The following is a 22,664-nucleotide window of genomic DNA, read 5'->3' on the forward strand; positions in this document are numbered from 1 at the left end:
TTAATTTCAATACCCTTTGGAATTCCCAAATTGATTTCAATACCCTTTGATATTCCCAAATTAATTTCAAAACCCTTTGGAATTCCCAAATTAATTTCAATACCCATTGAAATTCTCAAATTTATTTCAATAACCGTTGGAATTCTTTGGTGTTTTTAAGAGAAATAATTTTCAGAATGTGGTTCATATAGTGTCTAAGTTCAATACATGAATTTAGTAACATTCCATAATGTGACCACATCCATTGAACTCTGTGATGGGCAGAGTTCTATAAATTAGATGTGATGCTTACTGTTTTGGTCCCTAAGCTTGCTCCTCTTCATTTTATTTGCACCATCGGGTTGTGAGTGAGAAAAGCTTAGAAGATCTATAACAGAAAATTTGTCGTGTGAGTTGTGAGTGTCGACTCTGTTCGTTTAAGTTATGGCTGGAGGTATGTATGATCCTATCTTGTTTCCGCTAATTGATTTAAAAATTAATTTTGTAAATCGAATATGGTATTTAGAATCTCTTACAATAAGTTTACCAACGGTTTATTTATGACAAAGTTGATGTAGTAAAAATATTTGTCGGCAATTAAATTACCGACAGATTTAACAACAACTTATATTAACCGACAGTTAACCGACGCACCATAACTATTGTTATAAATCCAAAAATATGTCATTTTTAATCGTGGCATGACCGTCGGTTATACAACCAACGAAAATGTTCATAGAAAAAGTGTTTCAGTTCGATTGGAAAAATATTGCGGTTATGTCGGTAAATTGTCTCCAAACAATCAGTTAACTATGAGAATTTACCGACGGTTCTGTCTGTAGAAAAATTGATTGTTTGGATGTTGTTTGTTCAATAGATCATCAGAAAACCATCCTTTATTCGACAAATCTTTGATAAACAAAACTTGTAAATCAAAAAAAAAAAAAAAAACCACTTTCAACGCTACGATCTGCACACGTGCAATCATAATAAATCAATCAAAACACATCACAACATGGTTTTGGTTAAAACAAACAAAATGCACAACTACATAATAAAACAAATGTTCGCTACCAATAAATTGTTTAATATGCAACCAAATAAAAAAAAAGAATAATCCACTACTCATCATCATCATTCTCACCCTCATCCTGCGGACCTGCACCAACTTCTTCCCTTTTGGTAGTTCTAAACGCATCAATGCTTCGATCTCTGCACTCATCTTATATCTCAAGGCGACTATGTAGGTAGCAACCTAAGCATCAATCTGACGACACATCTCCTTCTTTTGTGAAATGGAAGTGGATGCAGAAAATGTGCTAGAGGCCGAGCAGGCATCATAGGTTGGCAACCGGGAACCCAACCTGTATACCCTACCTTTCTTCTTCCTGTCGATAGACTCCCTCCAGAGGTCGTTCTCAGAAGGATTGTGAGATATGTTTGAACCACAGGTCAACTGATAAGATCGGCTCTCCTCGAGCCTCAAGAAAGCCTCATACAAAATATATGATTAGTGAAATGAGAGACTAAATAAATTTTGATATTTATTTAAATTTTATACTTATTAATCTTGTGAATTATCTAGTCGCCTCTGATCTGTTGTTCACACAGGTTTGATCCGACCGCCACTTGTGGGTGTGCTCGCATAACTTTGCAGTAATTGGCTCCCATCATTTCTCCAGTGTCTATTAGTGTAACGAAATACTTAGCTTCCATTATTTACGTGCATGTTTGTTTGGCTTTCCTGCACGAAAACATAATGTTTAACACCTAAAGTATAATTGTTCATTTATATCACTTAAATATTTCATGTCACATAAAAAAATACTGGCATTTCCACTTTTAAAATGTGAAATTAACCTTTCCATGCATAGGTAAAGTGGCTTGTATGTAAAAATTAAACTTTAGGTGTTATACATGTAAATACAAAAAAAATTAAGTGATATGTTGTAAATTCAATCGAGCAGTGCGGGTCAATCGGGCGGGCCAAGCACCGCTTATTTCCCAAATAAACTCGAAATTCTCAACCCGCGTCCGCTGTGAGGCTTTTCCCTCTCAAAGGCAAAAAATGGCGGTTCCTCTCACTTCCTAGGGTTTTAAACAATCGCGCGTCTGTGCTTCTAACCTCATCTTCCTCACCTCTCCTCAATCGGCAGCAGTATCGGCAAGTTTGTTTAGGTCAGGATCTCCAGAACGCTCGCTCATCCCGCGCTCCATCGTTTTCCATCTCTTAGGTTATATTTGTACTGAGCGGTTTTAACATATCCAGATCATGATATCGATCTTTCTTTTCTTTAATTTACCTGTTCTCCATTTTGTCTGAATTTTTATTCCATCTCGTTTTATTATTTTGCGAGGCAGGGGAAGAATGGCATCGGTTAACCTAACGAGTGGCGCGATTGCGAAGATATCGCAAGGGTTAGGGGACAAACTGCAGCCTGTTCTTCAAGTAGTGGAGATCCGGCTGGTGAATACCCAACAGAGCTCGGCGGAGAGGTACCGGATGCTTCTTTCTGACGGCGTACACCATCAGCAGGGGATGCTTGCGACGCAGATGAATGGGATTGTCAAGTCTGGGCAGCTGCAGAAAGGATCCATTGTTCAATTGAGCGAATTTATCTGCAACACCATCCAAAATCGGAGGTAGTTGTCCTTTTCGTGTTGTGCATTCGCTGTAGTTGATTCTTTGAATTTTCTTTTTGGATGCTTTGCTGCCAATCTGTTTGGATTGTGAAACGTTCGAGATTAGGAACTGTTTATACGAGGATATATGGTAATTCTCTTCACATTTGAACTGATTTTAATAATTCACGCGCATTATGGCCATTTACTAGAAGAGCAAGTATTTTAATAGAATCCGTATTAAGATAGAAACTCGACATTTTAACAATCCAGTGATAGATTTATAATTATGATCTGGGGAACTTGTTTATATTCTGTTAGAAATTTTTGGTAATAAACCTTGCATGAAAAATGAATTTATACGCATAGTTCAGGGTATATTATGCACATTTAAGAATACATAAATAGAAACTTGGGAAGGTGAGAGTTACTTCTCTATCCCTTGAGTTGAAAACATCCCTTCACGTCAGGAATTCCCATCACTGCAACTCCCAGGGGACTTTTTTCCTACCACAAGCATATCATGAATGATAATCACAAACCCAAACTCTTTTCAGAAGTCAAGAAAAGAAGAATATAAATGAAAATTCGTGAGGGAGAAAGTGTTTATTATTCATTTCGTAAAATAGTTGATTGATAGATAGTCATAAGAAGGTATTTCTTAGATGAAGGTGAAGAGTGGTCACACTCTTGTTAAAATTGATTGTTTGCAGAAGGATTAAAATAAAATAGACGAGCAATAGTATTTTTTTTAATTATTATATGAAAAGAAGTGTTCACTAACATGCATTAAATTGAGATTCTTTGAGCCTGTGCTTAGTAATGATATTCAAGTTATACTGTAAATCAATGGCGGAAATGTGTTATACCTTCAAATAAAGTCTTTATATGATATTCTACAATTGTTTTCACCATTGGGTTTAAAATGTGAGATATCCTTTTAATAGCTATGCAATGAGTTCAATTCTCGTGAGAATTAGCTTAAATCCCATAATCACCGCCTAATAATCGCTTTTATTAGGTGATTACTCCAAGCGTTTTTGTGATAGTGTAGACTTTGCGGGGTCTTGGAGACATTAAGAGTTACCTTAATGCTTAGAGCTTACCACCATTGCGATGAAAATGTAGCTGAAATCCTAATTAAGTGTGCTTATTTGTGACAACTGATAGTTTCAATTATATGCTTTGAATCTTCTGATTAAAGAATCTTGATGGCAGAATAATTTACTGCTAGTGGTTATCATAACTCATAATGCCTTGAAACCATTTCCTTGTTGATAAAAGTCTTTGATGGACTAAGTATCCACCTTTTTACATATCAAAATTTTACAAGTCACTTTAGTCGAGATGTTTTTTTTCTAATCGTTCATATCTTTTTTATTTTTATTGGTGCATAGAAATAGGAAAACATGTTTGGATCAAGAGTATATGAATAATTTATCTGCTGTTGCATTTGTTGCGCACACACAAAACAGCTTAGTTGCAGGGAATTTGAAGTTTTTTTTCCTCCCCTACTAGTTAACCTTTGTTATTATATTCAAAAACAGGATCATCATTATAATCAGCTTGCAAGTTTTAGTTGAGAAGGCCGATATGATTGGGGATCCAAAAAATTTTGATTCTGGCAACCCTATCCCACAAAACCGTGCTGCTGGTTCTGGACAGCCATCTAGCATAAACCAACCTGGTATATCCATAGAAAATGTTCAACATCATGGTAGTTCTCGAGCAAATGGTCCTGATGCTGGCCAACATGCCATTTCAGATGCTTCATTTCCCAGACAAGAGTCAGCTGTAAACAATCAATCTTATGGTGGCTCCTTTGCAGGCGGTTCTATTCCAATGAGGAACATGAATAACACAAATTCCTTGCACCCTAAAGCTGAATCTGCTTCTATGTGTTTTGCAGAATCAAACCAAATTGCTAGTATGCAGCAAAAAAGGTTCCCAGGTCCATCAAATGGCGGATTTCAACCTCCTGGTAGGGTTACGTATCAGCAACCTCCTCCTATGTATGCTAATAGAGGTCCTATTTCTAAGAACGAAGCCCCAGCTAGAATAATTCCCATTGCAGCATTGAATCCTTATCAAGGAAAGTGGACGATCAAAGCTCGGGTGACAGCTAAGGCAGACATCAGGCACTACAACAATGCAAGGGGTGAAGGAAAAGTGTTTTCTTTTGATCTCCTTGACTCCGACGGTGGAGAAATTCGTGTAACTTGTTTCAACGCGGTAGCCGACCAGTTCTATGATCAGATAGAGGTAGGACGTATTTACTTGATCTCCAAAGGTACCTTGAGACCAATTCAAAAGAGTTTCAACCATCTCAATAATGAATATGAAATCATGTTGGAGTCCGCTTCAACAATCCAGCCTTGCTTAGATGAGGACATGTCCATCCCAAGGCAGCAATTCAACTTTAGAGCCATTGGAGAAATTGAGTCCATGGAAAATAATAGTATGGTTGATGTGATTGGTATAGTCACTTCATTAATCCTGCTGGTACAATAATGAGAAAGAATGGTACTGAAACTCACAAGAGAACCCTTCAGTTGAAGGACATAAAGAGTGTTGAAATAACTCTGTGGGGGAATTTTTGCAACACAGAAGGGCAGAAGATTCAAGCTATGTGCGACTCTGGCGTATTTCCTGTATTGGCTATAAAAGCAGGCCGAGTCAGCGATTTTAGCGGAAAGTCAATCGGAACCATTTCCTCTAGCCAGCTTCTTATAGATCCTGATATCCCCGAGGCATTCCAGTTAAAGCAATGGTATGATAATGAGGGAAAGAATCATACCGCTCTTTCTATATCCAGGGAAGCTGCAGTAACTGGAAGGATGGATGTGCGAAAGACAGTTTCACAGATTAAGGATGAAGGTCTTGGAAGATCTGAGAAGCCTGACTGGATAACTGTGAAGGCCACAGTATCATTCATCAAGGTTGATAATTTCTGCTATACAGCATGCCCTTTGGTCGTGAGTGATAGACAGTGCAGCAAAAGGTCAATAACTATAGTGATGGGACATGGCATTGTGATCGATGTGATCAGAGTTTTCCGGAATGTGACTATAGATACCTACTCCAGTTTCAGATTCAGGACCACACTGGTATTACGTGGGTCACTGCTTTCCAAGAATGCGGTGAACAAATTCTTGGTATATCTGCAAAGGAACTGTACTTTCTTAAGTATGAACACCAGGATGAGCTGAAGTTTGCTGAGGTTGTGAGGAGGGTTCTCTTCAGTCAATATTTATTCAAATTGAAGGTAAAAGAGGAAACATTCAGTGATGAACAACGTGTGAAGTCGACCTCCATTAAAGCAGATAGAGTGAATCCTGCATCAGAAAGCAGGTTTCTTTTGGGTATAATTGAGAGACTTTCTGGTGAAGACGCCCCCCCATCCATGTATGGATCCTATGCTTGTGGAGCTGGAATGCCTGCTTCTGAATATTCTCATGCTGAACTTAATCACGGCAGACTATCTATGACTGATTTTGATCGTTATAAAATGGAGACTTCCAGCCAATATATGAATCAATATGGTGGAATTTCAGGTAATACTATGAGTAGAGAAGTCCCATCTTTCTGTAATAACTGTGGTTTATCCGGCCACAATTTCCAGAACTGTCCCAGGAGCTTGAACAGGGAAGCACAGTCCGTCGGTGGCGGGGGCTTCCCAAACTGGTCTTCCACCTCTGCAATGGATGGTGGAAATTCTTCAAATGTGTGTTTTAAATGCAAACAAACTGGCCACTGGGCTAGAGATTGTCCTGGACAGGGCACCATATCTTCAGGTTTTGGGGGCAGAAACATATCTTCTTCATCTGTTGGAGGGCCTCATTCACAAGCAATCTATGGCAAACAATACGTTGGAGGCTTCTAACTTGCAAAATCTCAATAGAAGGCGGATTGGTTTCATTTGGCGAAGCTCTGCTGACCAATGCTGAAGCTCGGTTCGGCTCAAATTTCAAAAGTGTCTGTAGCCCTTATACATTTTACCATATTTGCTGCATATTTTTTCTTGATTTGCTAAGTTGCAGGCTTTTCATTCTCTACTTTGTATCATATTGCATGAACTCTACCTCGAGTATTATAGTCTTCTCTGATCCTCCTTCACCTTATATATAAAGCTTTGCATCATTAAGTTTATGGTGGTTGGTTAGTTTAGAACAAGTATTGCATGCAAATGAAATGTTCTGAATCTTTTATCAATATAAATGCATTCATAAATATTGTAATAAAAAGAGTGTAAATGAAAACTTGGGTTTGACTGCAGGGGTGTAACTCGAGATAAGTACGTTGGAGAGTTCAGATTTCATAATAATCAAGTCAAAAGTCAAAGTCTAAAAGTCAAATTTGAGCTAATCTTCACACAACTAGTTGTTAATTCGTAGGCTAGTTTCCTTGAAAAATCTTGTTCATGTTCTTGTTAAAATTTAAAAAAAATTATATTATTATTATTATTATTATTATTATTATTATTATCATTTTGAAATTTGAGTCTTAAAGTTAATTTGGGAAGTGTGTATTAATGTGATTGAACACGATTCACAAGTTAGGAGAGAACAAATTCTCCCATTCAATCTATCAGCTCATTGTTGTTGAATTCTTTTAGCTTGTTGGGTTTTGTATTGTTCGTTAGTTCACATAATTTGTGAGAGACATGGGAGAGAAAGGTGGAGGAAGATAATGGATGTCTTCATGTGTGAATCACGTGTTTGTTTTTTGATTCTTCTCTGATGGAGTATAGAGAATGATCTAGTAAGAGAGGGAGTTACAAAGATTTTGTGTGACTCGCTGCATAGAATCCCCTGAAAAATACTTTGAGAGTCAAAACCCTCTCAAATTATTTTCTACTGCTTTTGTATATGTTTAAGAAAAAAAATTAAGATTTAAGTCGTAAAAAGTCTATTCATGATATATTGATGAAAAGAACTCGATATGTATGTTAGGTGGTCTCATAATGAGGATGTGTCATATGTCTATCATTAATGTCGGTCTTAGACTTTTGTGTTTTGATAGTTTTGAGGATTGCTGAGGAGTCAAGTTAGGCTAGTGAGCTTGATTGGTGAGTTCATCAAAGGAACAAACATACTAAATCACCGAGCCAACTCTCAAGTTACTGTTGCAGGTTGGCTTGACAGCTAGTGGAAGACAGCTGATGCATCGATAAATAAGGTAAGCAGGTCACCTTGGGGGATCACTCCGGTGATTGTCGTGTCTTCTAAATATTTTGACTAATTCAGCTCACGAAGCCTGCTAGATGATGGTTTTGGGCCATAAAGATTGATTTTTATAGTACAATCACATTGATCAATTGCTAAAATAAAATGTTTATTATTTTATTTTTCTAATTTTCAATTTTTTTTATTATTCTATCATAATAATAACTAGGATCAAAATTATTTTCCTTCACAACAAACAAACAAATAAATTCATGAACCCAAATTCACAAAATTAAGGCTTCGTTCGAAAGCTCCTTTGAAAGTGGTGATGATAGAAATGGAGAATGCCACCTATGATCTAAAACGCTGGATAATTATCGTTCTTACAAAATAACTTTGACCAAAATTTAGTAGACGAACCTTTTTCATAAGGTAAAGCTCTTCTGGTCACACTTCTATATGGTTATGGGATTATAAAACATTTTGTACTTATTGGATAAAATAAATATTAAAATAAGTGGGAAATCCCTCAAAAATACTGTAATGCCCAATTTGACCAGCCATTGGCCGGCCAATGAAGAATAAATATAAATATATAATTTATTTCTTAAAAAATAGGATGATGATCTCATTTGAAGCCGATTTTGCGTTATCCAAATATTTTCATCCGAACTTTTCAAATTAATTTGCCAAAAAAACTAATAAAAATAAAAATAAAAAGTCGCGCCCACCGTGGGGCTCGAACAACCCACGACCACAAGGTTAAGAGCCTTGCGCTCTACCTACTGAGCTAGACGGGCTTTATGTGTATTTTCTTTCAACAGTTTTTTATAAATAATTAATATTTAATATGGTCTTTTGTTAAGTAATTCTAGATTAATTAATAACAAAACATGTTAATTACTGACCAATTATAAAATATACACAATATCAATTATAAATCTTAATGCATATTAGAAATTAAAAATTTCAGTCTAAATAATCTAATCAAAATTTTTAATGAGACAAATCAAACGCACTCAATGTTATTTAATTTTAACATCCTTAGGTCACTCAAAACATTAAAAAAAATTGCTTATAATTAAACAGATTACTCTATGATATCTAACATATTATTATGACAATGTATCGTTCTCAAAACCTACAAATAGATCACTACTCCAGCTCAAAGATGTAAGGATTTTTTGAGTTATATTTTACAATTGCTAATATCTGTCGTCTCATCATTTCTTTCATCAAATTGTTGTCGTCTGACCATCATGATTGAACTGTCGTTGCATGAAAAATTGTTGCCTAACTACGATCACATGATCATCATTGCTCGATTATGATTGTCTCATGATTATCACTTTGCTTTATTCCCCCTACCTCTATTGATTTATTGTAGTCATTTGATCCCCAGTGCGCTGTTGGGCTTGGAGGCTTTGCCCCATTGTTCTAATCTATGTATTTACATACATATAGCACCTATACTTCAATTTTCTTACATTGTTGAATCAAGATCTATCTTGTGAATCTCACCTAATAAATAGAGCATAAACTATAAGAGAGAGAGAGAGAGAGAAAGAGAAATTGAAATAGAGCACATAATAAGACTTTGGCCTTATAAAGGTGACTGATTAACCGCTTATTGTAGGAGTGACCCCTTATTTATAGGTAAGGGGGTATAAAGTAAAAAAAAAATTACATTGTTGCTCTTGCTTTCATGAGGGTGTTACATGATATTTTGGGCATAAAATAAGGTAGCATATGGTTTGATTATCTTATTGTTCAATGGACAAGGATTTCTAATCTCTGGTTCGGCCAAGTACATTCGATCAAGTTTGTTGAGTTAGGGTAATCGTTGGCCTTGGCGGTCCTTCGGTCGTCTGAATTTCGCTTGGTCATCTTGACTTCATTTAGTTGGCCTAGGTTCGTCAGTCAGTGGTCTGGGTCTAATTGTTGATTGTTGATCCTTATATGGGAAACACGTGCTGCTGGGGAAGAACTAGGCTATCAGACAAGAGGTGAATCTCCGTAATCTGACATGTAGCTTACCCCTTTGACAAGAGATTCGTCTGGAGGGCTCGATGAATATTTGGTGATGAGAACCTCTGGCCTCCTGAAAAGTCTTCGAGTCTCTTACAAGGTGTCTAATGGTACTTAGGCGAGAGTTGAACTAGTTGCTTCCCTCAGTTAGGTAGGACTTGATCCTTGATTATCGGACAACCTTCGTTCGGTCGAACCCGAGTCTTGTTCTAAGGGAGCTTTAGTTGGTCAACGGGATCCTTCAATATCATGCCTGTTCCTTTTAATTGGTTATTTTTTACCGTACTTTTGTCTTGTAATCCATCAAATTTATTCAAGATTCATATTGATTCATTTTTAACATGCATACATATATACATCATCTTAATTATGCATGAAAATGTAAATTTTACTTTTTTAAAGTTAAAATAGTGATATTTTTAATCTGATACCAAAGTTTTTTAGGTGCTATAAATATAAAAATTTATATGGGTTAGATATGTAAATATATTGGAATGAGCATGCATATAAATAGACCCACACCTCTTGCAGCCCATATGATCCATTAAAGTGTTCAATGGAGGATCGTAAGCTTCCAAAAAACATCTCATGACAACAATGAGTTAGAGCCTAGATGTGAACGGCGGTTTATGAGAGAGAACTCTAGGGAGAGGGAGAGGGAGAGAGAGAGGGAAAGAATCCTAGAGATAGATAGAGAGAAATAGAATCCTAGAGATAGAAAGAGAGAGAGAGAGAATGTGGAGATTGACATAACTATCTTCTTCAACGCCTTTGTTTCTGGGCAGGCTTGAAAGTCAAATTAATACAATAAGGTATTCAATGCAGCTAACATGCCACCAAGAAACTACAAATCATAAAAGCTTTTAATTTGGTCCCCACACCCACAAAAATCTCTATAAAAAAGAAAAATTTACAAACATACCACACAATTCTTATATTTGTATACACAACCCTCAAACTTTTGATATCACATCAAAAACATCAATCACTAACATATTTTTTACAAGCTAAGTACATCTTCCCATACATATGTTCTTAAATCAATGCATTATATATGTAAATATGAGTTCTTAGGTGTTTGATATGCAAATTCATATGAATTGTGTGGTATATATGTAAATTTCAAAAAAAAAAGTGGTATATATGTAAATTTCAGACTGAAAGTAAAAAAAAAAAAAAAACAAAGTATGGAATAGGACTGAAAGTAGAATTCATGCATTCATCCTTTTCCAATATAGTAGGTTTCTATCATTTTCAACACACTTATTATGCTCCATATCATACTTTATGATAAAATATCCTTTCTAACATATAACTACTTGTATCTATCCATCTATTTATCTATCTACCTATCTATCTATAAATATATGATTATCAAATTAATTTATTTTTCATTTAAAAACAACAAAGTTATTTGTCAATAGGGTTTAGTCTAATTTAAGATTATGTTAATTATTTATCAAAAAAGAAAAAAAAAAGAAAAAAAAAGGCTATCGGATATAAGTTTGAAGACGAGCTTAAAAACTTATTTCTTCGTATATTTCATAGATTTAAATGATCAAATATATTGTTATTTTGACCCTCAATTATTGAACTAAGGTAAAAGGACAATTTTTTAATGTGGCATCGCTCACCTACCACCCTACCACATCTCACCTACCGCTACCTACCGCTCACCTACCATTCTCTTGCTTCTATAAATAGAGAGAGTGTGAGGCCTAGGAGATTAAAGGAAGAGATCTTAAGCTGTCACAAAGGAGGAGAGAATAGCTATAAAGCTAGAGAGGAGGAGAACATCTTGAGGTCTTGTATCAATGTGTTGCTTGAGAGGGAGGCCATAGAAGGAAGATGAGGGCTCATCTCTATGTATAAGCTATGCGTTCTCCATTTCTTTTGTCTTAGTGAACTATTTGATTGATTCCCTTCCGTGGACGTAGATCCAGTTGGATCGAACCACGTAAACGATTTGTGTTTGCTTGTGTTCTTTTTCGTCTCATTTCTATGCCAGGAAGTACATATCTCACAACATATATTATAAATGTAATAAATAAACCCTAAATGTAATTTAGGAGAGAAATAAATTTGGTCACATGAGAATAGTGTTTGGTGCAATTCATCATTTCTTTTTACAAATTAAAATCCGGAGATTAAATTAAAATGAAATGAATAAAAAAAAATTAGAAATATTAAATGCTAGTAAAAAAAAATCTTAAATTTGTATTAAAAATCAACACATACATAAATAAAAGAAAATTGTGATTAATATAAAAAAAATTTATAATTACACTTATGTCCTCTGATTTGGGGTCATTTGGAGCAAATGGGATTGCTTTGCATATTGTTAAGTTCATCTTATCAAAATGTTAATGTTTGCTAACATTAAAATTTTCATGATTACAATTTTTTTTTAAAGTTTTTTTAATAGAAAATTATATCTAGATTTGTCTCTAAATGAGTGAATTTACATGTGATGTTCGCATGACAATTTTACATAATTTTTTTTTAATTCTATGATGTAATATTCCAATTTGATGGAGTATATGCAAGTTAAATCTAAATACATCTTGCATTTAACACACTATTTTGGTTTTATTGCTCCCTACATGATTGTAATTGTAATTATAACTATGTGCTTACTCTAATTAAGCATATACATGTCTAATATTTAAATACATAGTGCACAATTTTATACATATACATATATAATACTTAAACATTCGTATTTATATGCATAACACTCAATCCTTTCATTACATAAAAAATACCATGGACATTACCTTTTTTTTAAGTGAAATGGAGTTTCTTTATGCTTAGGCTCATCATACTAATGTGTTATAATTATAAATATCAAATTTTGGGGTATTAGATATATAAATATATCTAAATTTTGTGATATTTATGTACATTTCCCTATGGAATATGTGTCCATTTCAAAGAAAAAAAGAGAGAATTTTCCCTGATTGATCCAAGTGAATTTAATTTCTAGAGGGGAACCTACTTCAAATTAACTTTCACATAAAAATAGTTATAGATTTCATTAATAATTCAATAAATTCTATTGAAGCTGATGAACATGTAAATTAACAAACTTAGCAATGAAATAATAATTAACATAAGCTATTAATTTATCAGAAGGCCTTTTAACATTAAAACAAAATGGTCATTGTGAGACTAAATCATACTTTATGAAGATTTGGAATATGTGTGTGTGTGTCTGTGTCTGTGTGTATTGTTGTGCGCCTGAAGATTTGAGGTGCTAGAATAGTATTGTAATGTCTAAGCATTTCAGGGAGGCCATCTCACACAAATAATAGAAAATAGCAGGATGAAACACTAATATTTTTTATGTAGAAAACCTTAGAAAAAACAAAAACCATTGGGTCTAACACAGTCAAAGTAATCCACTATGCAACAACGACAACAACAACAGCAACAGCAAATCCTTAATCCCACTACGTTGGGTCAGCTACATGAATCATTTTTCTCCATCGCGTCCTATTGACTGTCATATTTTCATTTAGTTTTAATAAATTAAGATCATTTTTTATGTGATTATAAAAACATTGGTCAACTCATCTCCTTAATTAGAGAAGATAGAATTACAAAGCTGATAATCGTATATGTACAATAGCAATTCAACAATAATTTCCATAATGGACAACATCTTATATATTTTCTACTATAATAATAATAATTGGTCTCAAATTTTATACTTGAAAATTATAATAATAATAATTGGTCGCAAATGTCGCACTTAGTGGCTACAATTAGTGTGAGTTGGTCATATATGTCGTAGAAGAAATTTGTTGTAGTAATTGGCCCTATGGTCATAATTGGAGGCTGCAATGGTCAATTGATTACAGAAGTTATAGTTAGAACTTATAGTAATAGTTGGCCATATAAACTATCCTTGGGTGCTATAATAGTGTTATTTGGCCAAAAAGATCATTGTTGAAAGCTGTAGTAGTAGGTGGTCACATTGGCCTTAATTGGCGGCTATAATTGCGTCAGTTGGCCACAATGGTCGTAATGATAAGCTACAATAATAGTCGACCATATAGGTCGTACTTTGGGGCTACAATTGCTTCAGTTGACCGCATACGTTGTAGTTGCTAGCTGTAGTGGTAGTAGTTGTTCACATAGGCTATAGCCGGTGACTGGAACTCTTCTCTCAAAATATGATTATAATTTTACATTGAACACTAGACTATAATTGGTGACTAGACCCCTTCTCTCTCAGAACGGGGTTATAGTTTTACACTAGACACTGCAATTGTTAGCATCCATCATAAAAAAAGATTATTGTATTCGAGCTATGATGGTCTTAAGCAGTGGTTGACGGTAGTCGATGGTAGATAGTGACAGGTGGCAATAGACGGTGATGGTTGACAGTGGTCGATGATTACAAATGTCAATGATTATAGTTGGGTTTTCAATACAACGTTATATGTTACAATTATTGTATCAACCAACTACAACTATTGTAGTCTGACCATTGTAGTCAACTACAACTGTTATAACCTCCAACTAGATATGTTATAGCTAACTATTGCTATGTTATAACCTACAACTAATAGCTAATTAGTACTACTGTCGGCAGCAACTATAATTTTTGCGACCCAAATATGACTACCATAGGCAAACGACTATTACAATGTTGTAATAATTAGTTTTTTTAATCACATCCTTCCTGATTTACGAGAAGAGTTGACTCATGCACTTCAATTTCTTTGTGAATTACTTTGATTGGACTAAGCCATGTGATTTTTTTTTCCTTCCAAGATTTTTTCACGTAAAAGATTAAAGTTTTCTTTTGCTTCACTATCTGTGTGCACGTAAAAATTATACCAAGTTAAGACATAAAAAGTCTTTTAACATTTAGAACCTTAAAATACAGACAAATTTAATTCACATCACAACTAATAACTTATAGCAAAAGTATTTGATATGTACACTGTTTATTTATTTATTTATTTTCATTCGAGCATATCCATATTTATCACATGCCAATCCGCCTATTCTATGACTTGGACGTAGAATGCATAAATAAAAAATGAAAATAATATTAAACTAATTAGGCCTTAAGAATTGCACGAGAGCTTGTTAATACGTGGTCAAAAAAAGCATATATGTGACGCATAATATTTAAATGTTTTAACATTTCCTTGCATTGATGATGTCCAAAGTTGAGCCAACAACTTTTTAATATTAGTGGACGCTTATTGCTAAACGTGTCATTATAATTACCATTAACAGATCAAGGTGGAGTATTTGATGAAGCTTAAGAGACATGCTTAAGGCCTCGTTTGAGAAGACAGTGAAGTTTCTTTTCGTGACAGTGAAGGCCGATGCGTGAATTTGCTTTTGTTTGATAAAGTAATGTGTTTCTATGGAACGGAAATTTTTTAATCATTTTAGATCGCATATGACTATGTCTGCTCAACGGATGTGATTTTTAAAAAGCTTCGTTGAACTTCAAAGCTCTTTTAAACAAGCCATAAGACTTATCAAATATCAGTCATTAGATTCTCAAGTCATAATTAGTTTGATAATGATTCATTGGACTATTCTACATGGAGACTTATATATAATTCCTCTCTTTCATAACCTATAAATTATGTGATTCTTGTTGATTTAGAAGATTTCAGTAAAAAGTGCTAAAAATTCTTTAATTTGTAATCTTAAACAACAGTTTTACGCTCTCAAATTAACTAAGAACAAATAATTAAATAATTTTTAACCATTATTATCATTTAGAGTGCCACTTAGTTACCCCTGATATTCTTTTACCTATGTTATGTCGCTCCTAATAATCTCCAAACCCCTAAAGAAGAGGGATTAATCCCACAATCTCTAGTGACACGATTGATTTATATTTGGCTCTATATTCTTTATTTTAAAGAAGGATTATCCATTTAGGTAAATAGCATTTTGACAGCTTTTTCATAAAGTTACTGTTGAAATCTGTGTTTTCCCAACACTCACGACTATGTGTGCTGGCGGCAGTTAAAAAGTTGAGGCCTGATTAAATTTTTTTAAAAATATATTCAAACCAAATTTGAATCATCATAAGATTATATTCAAATAAAGTTCAAACAATATTCAAAACAATATCTAATCTTGCATGAATTTTGCTTGAACCTTGATTGAATACTGGCCAACATTGCATGGATTTATTAAATCATTATTTCAATGTTTCAGACAAATTTTAATCGAGTTTGGTGTTGATAATTATGTATAATTTTAACGCTTAATTAGCAACCTAATCGTTTCTCTAATCATGATTAATTAAGACTTAATGCAAAGGATAACCGCTGACCAAATTTTCTTCGGCCTTAATCATCTCTTCCCTAACCATTAACTTCTCTCACCTGTTAACTGAACAACCGCTGACCAACTGTCATTATAGTTTGATAAATATGAGTAAAGTCACCCACCACGCAGCAGCTCTGTCCGCTGCCAATCAATTCATTCATCCTAAATTAAAGCTCCACCCCTTTCTATTTTCATGATAGAATATAACTTCATCTAACTTATATAATAATTTAGGAAAATTTACATATGTATCATTTAATTCTTATGTATTTAGGTATCTAGTACCTAAAGTTTGATATTTTTTTTACTTATAAGACCTTATCTGATAAGTTTATGTATGAAAAAGATGTATCGAAAAAGATGTATCTCACCTTATGTAAATATTAAATTTGATAATTTTTTATATGATGTACTTAAAGATTTGAGTGTTGTTCATGTAAATATGAATGTTAAGGTCTTACACATATGTAAATACATAAATATTGTGTGGAATGTATGTAAATGCCCCATAAAAAATAGGTTGACTAATTTGCTTTAATTTGACTCTCTATCTCTCATATTTGCTCTCTAAGTGCCTAATTAAGTCTTCTAAATCTCTGATTATTTGTACCTAATATTTGGGCTAAATCTTCTACTCTCTTCTCCTTTAATTTGCATCATTACTTAAAATAAAATGTTGATATTTTGCATAAATATTTTTGAATGAAAATTAGTTATGTAATGTGCTTGAATGCATTAGTTGAAAATAAACTGAAGAATCTCAATGTGTCAAACTCTATCGCTCATCATGTTGGGAGTTGTTAAATTGCGAAACTAATTAGATAGATTTGAAACAAAATTTTAAATATAAACACACCAAACAAAAATTATAAAAAAATAGAAGATTTAATATGAGAATACTTGACAATTAAAAAAATTAATGAGCTATACTGCATCATGAAACTCACTGAAAAAAATGAGGTGACACATACAAATTACAATACATTCAATCATCTACACTTTTGAACACTTCAAAACACTCATCTCCTTTCTTTTGCATAAGAGAATTTAAAATCCATCACACCCAATCAACAAAACAAAATAGGCACCATAAGCCAAGCTCAAAATCAAGTACAAGCATCAGGGCACTATGATACTCCAATATGCATTAGAGAGCCGTAGTGTCATGCTATTAGGTTCTGAAACTATACTAGATGTGACGACGAGTGCTTGAGCACTATAGACATGGTGCTAAGAGTAGTGAATATAGGGGGGCATTGCCCCCTCGTGCCTCCGGACAACTCATTATTAAGCTCAAATAACGAAATTGAGAGCTCCTACACATAATAACAAATGATGCTCGGAAACAAAAATATGTAATTGCCTAATGATAACTAATCTCTTAATCACCATGAATGAACACAAAGTCAGTTATTGTAATTGTAAGTTTTTGAATACAAAGCATGTAAAATAACCCTCCATTCTAAAATATTGATCTTTGGTTACATCCTCCGGGTTAGTTATCTGAAAATATTATTTACATCACCTACAACAAGTCAAATGTATGAAGACGAACGATCCGACAGACTTTGATCGGTTGATCGTCTCATCCCTCGCAACCCCAAATCCACATAGCTTAACCAAAGCTCCTGGTTAAAAAAAAATACACGTTTCCAAAACTTAAATCGCTGAGAAGCTGTGCGCTGTTCTAAAGCATCTACCAATATGCTCACTGAGCCGGCCATCGAGTTTTTTTTTTTCTGTTTTCCACGGTTCAGTTTCGGACGATGCCCCCGTGCGTTTATCAAAGTCCAACCTTACCCTGGCGGTCAACCACTCACCTGGCTCGCAAAGAAACTATTGCATGAAGCCGCTTCTCCACGTGGAGTACTGCCATCGCATCATCTAAATCATTGATGGTATGGACGGCTGATATTTTAGGTGAGCTGCACCTGGTTCATCGAATAATTACATGGCACGGCTCCCTAGGAGCTCACCGGTGGTGCCGACCATTAGGAGATGTTGACTTTGTGCACCTTTTTGCTTTACGCACCCTTTAGTTTTTGAAATTTAGATTGGAAGCTCAATAAATGCGAAGTACTCCCTGAAAAAGTTGGCTGAACCAGAGCGGATGGTTAGTGAACCCAACCCCGGTCAACCCCAAAACTTAATTGTTTTCGCTAAAGAATTCAACCCAACTGGTCCCGCCATCCACCCACCCCACGCTCTTCTGTACCCCTGAAGTCAACTCCTCTCTTCTCCATTCTCCTCCACTGCGCACCACTCAACACTTATCACTCATCACTTTCTTTCGATTCCAGTCTCCTTTTGCAACCTGCGCGCAAATTCTCTTTTTCTCCATGGGCAACGGTATAGCCAAGATAAAAAGTTGCTGCTTTACGGGTTGCGGAGTCTCCGGCGACCTTCGCGAATCCGCCGCCGTGACGTCGGAGCCGTACGACGGTGGTTTGGGCCATACTTTTTCATACGTCCGACCAGAATCGTCCATATTTTGGTCGGGCCCCTCAAAGGTTCACCACTCGGAGGAGACCACCACCTTCGGCTCTATCTCCGGCGCCGCAGTAAGCGCCAATCCCGCCACTCCCCTCTCAACCGACATAGACGCCGGAGCCGGAGCGGCCTTTAAGAGCTCGGCCTCCTTCTCATCCGTCCCTCTGCAACCCGCCCCCCGCTTCTCCGGTTCGCTCTCTGGCCCGCTTGCCGACCGTGGGTTCCTATCGGGGCCGATTGAGAGAGCTGGATTCATGTCCGGCCCGGGGCGTTTGGCCGCCGTGGCGGCACACTCCGTCGAAGCCTTTCCCACGGCCTAGCGCTTCGCAGCCGCGCCGCTGCTTCGCTGCTTCGCAGCGTTACCACAGTTATCTCCCGTTCTATCTCAGCCCCTCTGAGAGAATCCGTTTCATCTGGAAGCAGTTCGACGCTTCAGCTGAGTTCATTCGCCGGTGGAGCTTCCGAGCGCTACCAATGGGCACAGGGTAGAGCAGGGGAGGATCGAGTTCATGTTGTGATATCAGAGGAGCACGGATGGCTATTTGTCGGAATCTATGATGGGTTTAACGGTCCTGATGCAACAGACTACCTTCTTTCTAATCTGTACTCCGCCGTGCAGCAGGAGGTGAAGGGGCTGCTATGGGTTGAAGATAAAAATGAAACTTTTGAAATCTCCTCGGATAATCAAATCGCCGGCGACAGTAAAAATGATTCCTTTCCAAATGAGATGAAAGGTTTAGTTTCACCGGAAGAAAACACAGTAGAAGGATACCAAAAGAGGAGGTCTTGGAATCCAGCGAGAAAGTCCGAGGATAATCAGAAGAGATGGAAGTACCAGTGGTTTCGGGAGAGATTAGAATTGGATCGAAGCGTTAGGAATCAATTAAGCCGATCGAGCTCCAGGGGAGCAGATACACATGCCAAAGTGCTGAAAGCTCTTTCTGTAGCATTGAAGAAGACAGAGGAAGCTTTCTTAGAAGTTGCAGACATGATAGTTTCAGAGAATCCGGAGCTGGCTCTAATGGGTTCTTGTGTGCTTGTGATGGTGATGAAAGGAGAGGATGTTTACCTCATGAACGTTGGAGATAGCCGAGCAGTTTTGGGTAAAAAGGCAGAGCCTGATATTTGGGATTCAATGAGGAATGAGAGATTGAACTTGGAGAGTATAAATGAGGAGACTTTACATGACCTTGAGAATTATGATTGTAGTGATGATCAGATGAACGGTTTGCAGAGTCTAGTTTCCCTGCAGCTTACAAAGGATCACAGCACCAGTGTTGAGGAGGTAGAATAAAAGTTTAATTTTTCTCTTAAAATTTCATTCGGTGAAATAATCTGAAGTAATGTTAATGTTTTTTTGTGTCATTCAGGAAGTTAAGAGAATAAGAAATGAGCATCCTGAGGACTCTTCTGCCATTGTAAATGATCGAGTCAAGGGATCATTGAAGGTGACGAGAGCTTTTGGGGCTGGCTTTTTGAAGCAGGTACATGCCATGCTATTGAATTTATTTTGGTTGATTCAGCTTTCAATTATTAAAAAAAATGATGTATTGATCTAATGATTCTGTAATGTTATTAGAGTGAAAAAAATATGATTTTGATTTTAGTAATTGTTGCGTTAATTTCTTTCTATAAGGAGATACTTGAAATCTTTATAACATTATTAACTGCATTTTCTTGCTGATATTTCTTTTAAAAAATCATTCTTTTCATCCTTACCACTTACTTGTTTCTTTCTTTTTGATTTTCAGCCCAAATGGAATAATGCAATTCTGGAGATGTTCAGAATTGATTACATTGGAACCTCACCATACATCACATGCAACCCTTTTCTATCTCATCATAGACTCAGCTCAAAAGATAAATTCCTGATACTTTCTTCTGATGGACTTTATCAATACTTCACAAATGAAGAAGCCGTCGCCGAGGTCGAGTTATTTATTTCGACGAATCCGGAAGGCGATCCTGCACAACATCTTGTAGAAGAAGTTCTCTTCCGCGCAGCCAAAAATGCTGGTAAGATTATAATTGCTTCATATGCAGAAGCAAAATTGTCATTTTGCTTTACAGAGTTTAATGTTAATGTTGGTTTCTAATTACATCAAAGGAAACAAAAATCAGTTTTTGAATGCATTTTTGGTGCTCTGAACACTAGTTTCTGAGTAAATCAATTTAAGGATAACTTTTATTATTATTATTTTTTTGCAAATTCATATATTGATTATACATAGTATTATAAGAGATTTCTTTGATGTTGGAAAGAAAAACATTAAGCTTTCTGAGCTTTTAAGTATTTTTGATTGTAGGTATGGATTTTTATGAGCTGCTGGAGATACCGCTTGGGGACAGAAGAAGATATCACGACGATGTCTCGATCATTATCATCTCCTTCGAGGGAAGAATATGGAGATCTTGTCATGTAAATAGAGGAAATGTAGAGGATATAGAGTTTACAGTTTTACCCAAAAATAATTATTGTTTTTAATTTTTTTTTTAAGTTATTATTGTGCTGCATAATGTTGATTTTTAAGTTTTAAGAAAATAGAGGAAGATTTAGTGTTATGATAATTGGTTCTATTATTCAGTTAAAATACCAAATTAGAGATCTCCCAAATCCTGATATTGGATATCTGCCCATTTTTCATCTATATCCTTGAATATAATTGATATTATTGTTTGAAGAGCAATCCAAAAATCCACTACTCCACAATCACACACACAATGGAATTGATGAAACAAATAACAGAGATAAGTAACACCAAATTTTTTGCGTGAAAAATCTCTAAAATAGAGCAGAACACTTAAACACATCTACTAACCAACTTAATGGGTATACAATATCGTTCTCTAGAACACTACTGGAGAAAATTAATAATCAATCTTCTCTGAGTAGGTGGTATAAACCAACTTCTTCAAAGACAAGGGTTTGGTAATCTCACCAAATTCAAGAAAAATAAGACTTTCCCAGGTTTTTGTATGTTGTTGTTTGTCGTTGCCTTACCGCTAGCTCTAGTCGCGGTTGTAGAATGATAATCGAAAGAGGAGATGGCAGCATCCCTTGGCTTTTTGTATGTTGTTGTTTGTCGTTGCCTTACCGCTAGCTCTAGTCGCGGTTGTAGAATGATAATCGAAAGAGGAGATGGCAGCATCCCTTGGCTAGGGATGCAAACAAGAGAGTGGGGGAAAGCTTGGTGTCCTTCACTAAAAGGGAGACGAGAGCACTCTTCTATATTTCTTTTTTTTTTTCTTCGAAAGGAAAAATGGGATCCAAGGCTCGTATATGTGCGATCATTCAATTTTCCAAAACCTATAATTATGGTGAATACATGGGCCCATTTGCGGAGTATTGAAGAATTCACAGGATCAACTTAAGAAGATAGAGCCAAAAGCTCGTCAGCATAATGGAATTGCGGAGAGGATCAACCACACAAATAATGACATGATTCATTGCAGGGTATCTAATTCAATATTACGAAGTCTTTTTGGGATATGAGTCTCCTTCACAAACAGAGAGGTGAGAGCGTTGTTTTGAATTTGTTCAAGACTCGTATATGTGCAATTATTTAGTTTTCCTAAACCTAAATGAAGGCAACTGCCATCAAGGAGGCATTTGGCTTAATGATGCAATGTGGTTATTTGGCCAAACAATAAGGAACAAGTTTGTGTTCAATTTTCCATTTTTAAAACAAGTTAATTGAAATTGGTGTGAATTAAGGTCTTAAATTGACCAATTAGTTTTTTAAATTAATCTATTCTGTTCACTTGGATACAGAGGGTGCGACGGTTTAAAAGATTTTTTAAATTTTATTTGCTCAATCATTCTGAAAAGATAATCTGTCCTGTCTAAAATGTTTAACTTATGTGATGCCATGTTAGGAGATTTAAAGTTTAAAATACCATTTGTTTAGTTTTAGGATCGATTTTAATAGGCGTGTAAACCTTAACGTATTAGCTTACATCCTGTTATTTCAATAGTTTATACAAGGCCGAATAAGCTACAAATTGTTAGCTAGAACAAGATTAATAATTATGATAATGATTTTACATATATATATATATATATTT

The 22,664-nt window shown here is 35.5% G+C and overlaps 2 protein-coding genes and 1 non-coding gene across 3 annotated transcripts; 2 read left to right on the forward strand and 1 right to left on the reverse strand.

Annotated features, from left to right (window-relative positions):
* The first annotated feature begins 2,020 nt into the window (after positions 1–2,020).
* LOC110028089 (replication protein A 70 kDa DNA-binding subunit A-like) lies at positions 2,021–6,722 on the forward strand. The gene is given in 5 exon segments (XM_020729808.1): positions 2,021–2,157; positions 2,337–2,622; positions 4,149–5,089; positions 5,092–5,592; positions 5,595–6,722. Coding segments are annotated over 4 exon segments (2,607 nt in total). The 5' UTR covers positions 2,021–2,157; positions 2,337–2,347; the 3' UTR covers positions 6,485–6,722.
* A 1,768-nt stretch (positions 6,723–8,490) lies between these two features.
* TRNAK-CUU lies at positions 8,491–8,566 on the reverse strand. The gene has a single exon. It is a non-coding gene; the product is annotated as a tRNA-Lys (tRNA).
* Positions 8,567–18,298: 9,732 nt separating this feature from the next.
* Positions 18,299–21,135, forward strand: LOC110028115 (probable protein phosphatase 2C 4). The gene is given in 5 exon segments (XM_020729845.1): positions 18,299–18,864; positions 18,867–19,884; positions 19,970–20,083; positions 20,351–20,615; positions 20,906–21,135. Coding segments are annotated over 5 exon segments (1,992 nt in total). The 5' UTR covers positions 18,299–18,448; the 3' UTR covers positions 21,085–21,135.
* The last annotated feature ends 1,529 nt before the right edge of the window (positions 21,136–22,664 follow it).

This window comes from Phalaenopsis equestris, unplaced genomic scaffold (genome assembly GCF_001263595.1).
Source record: "Phalaenopsis equestris unplaced genomic scaffold, ASM126359v1 Scaffold000488, whole genome shotgun sequence".
Lineage (NCBI taxonomy): Eukaryota > Viridiplantae > Streptophyta > Magnoliopsida > Asparagales > Orchidaceae > Phalaenopsis > Phalaenopsis equestris.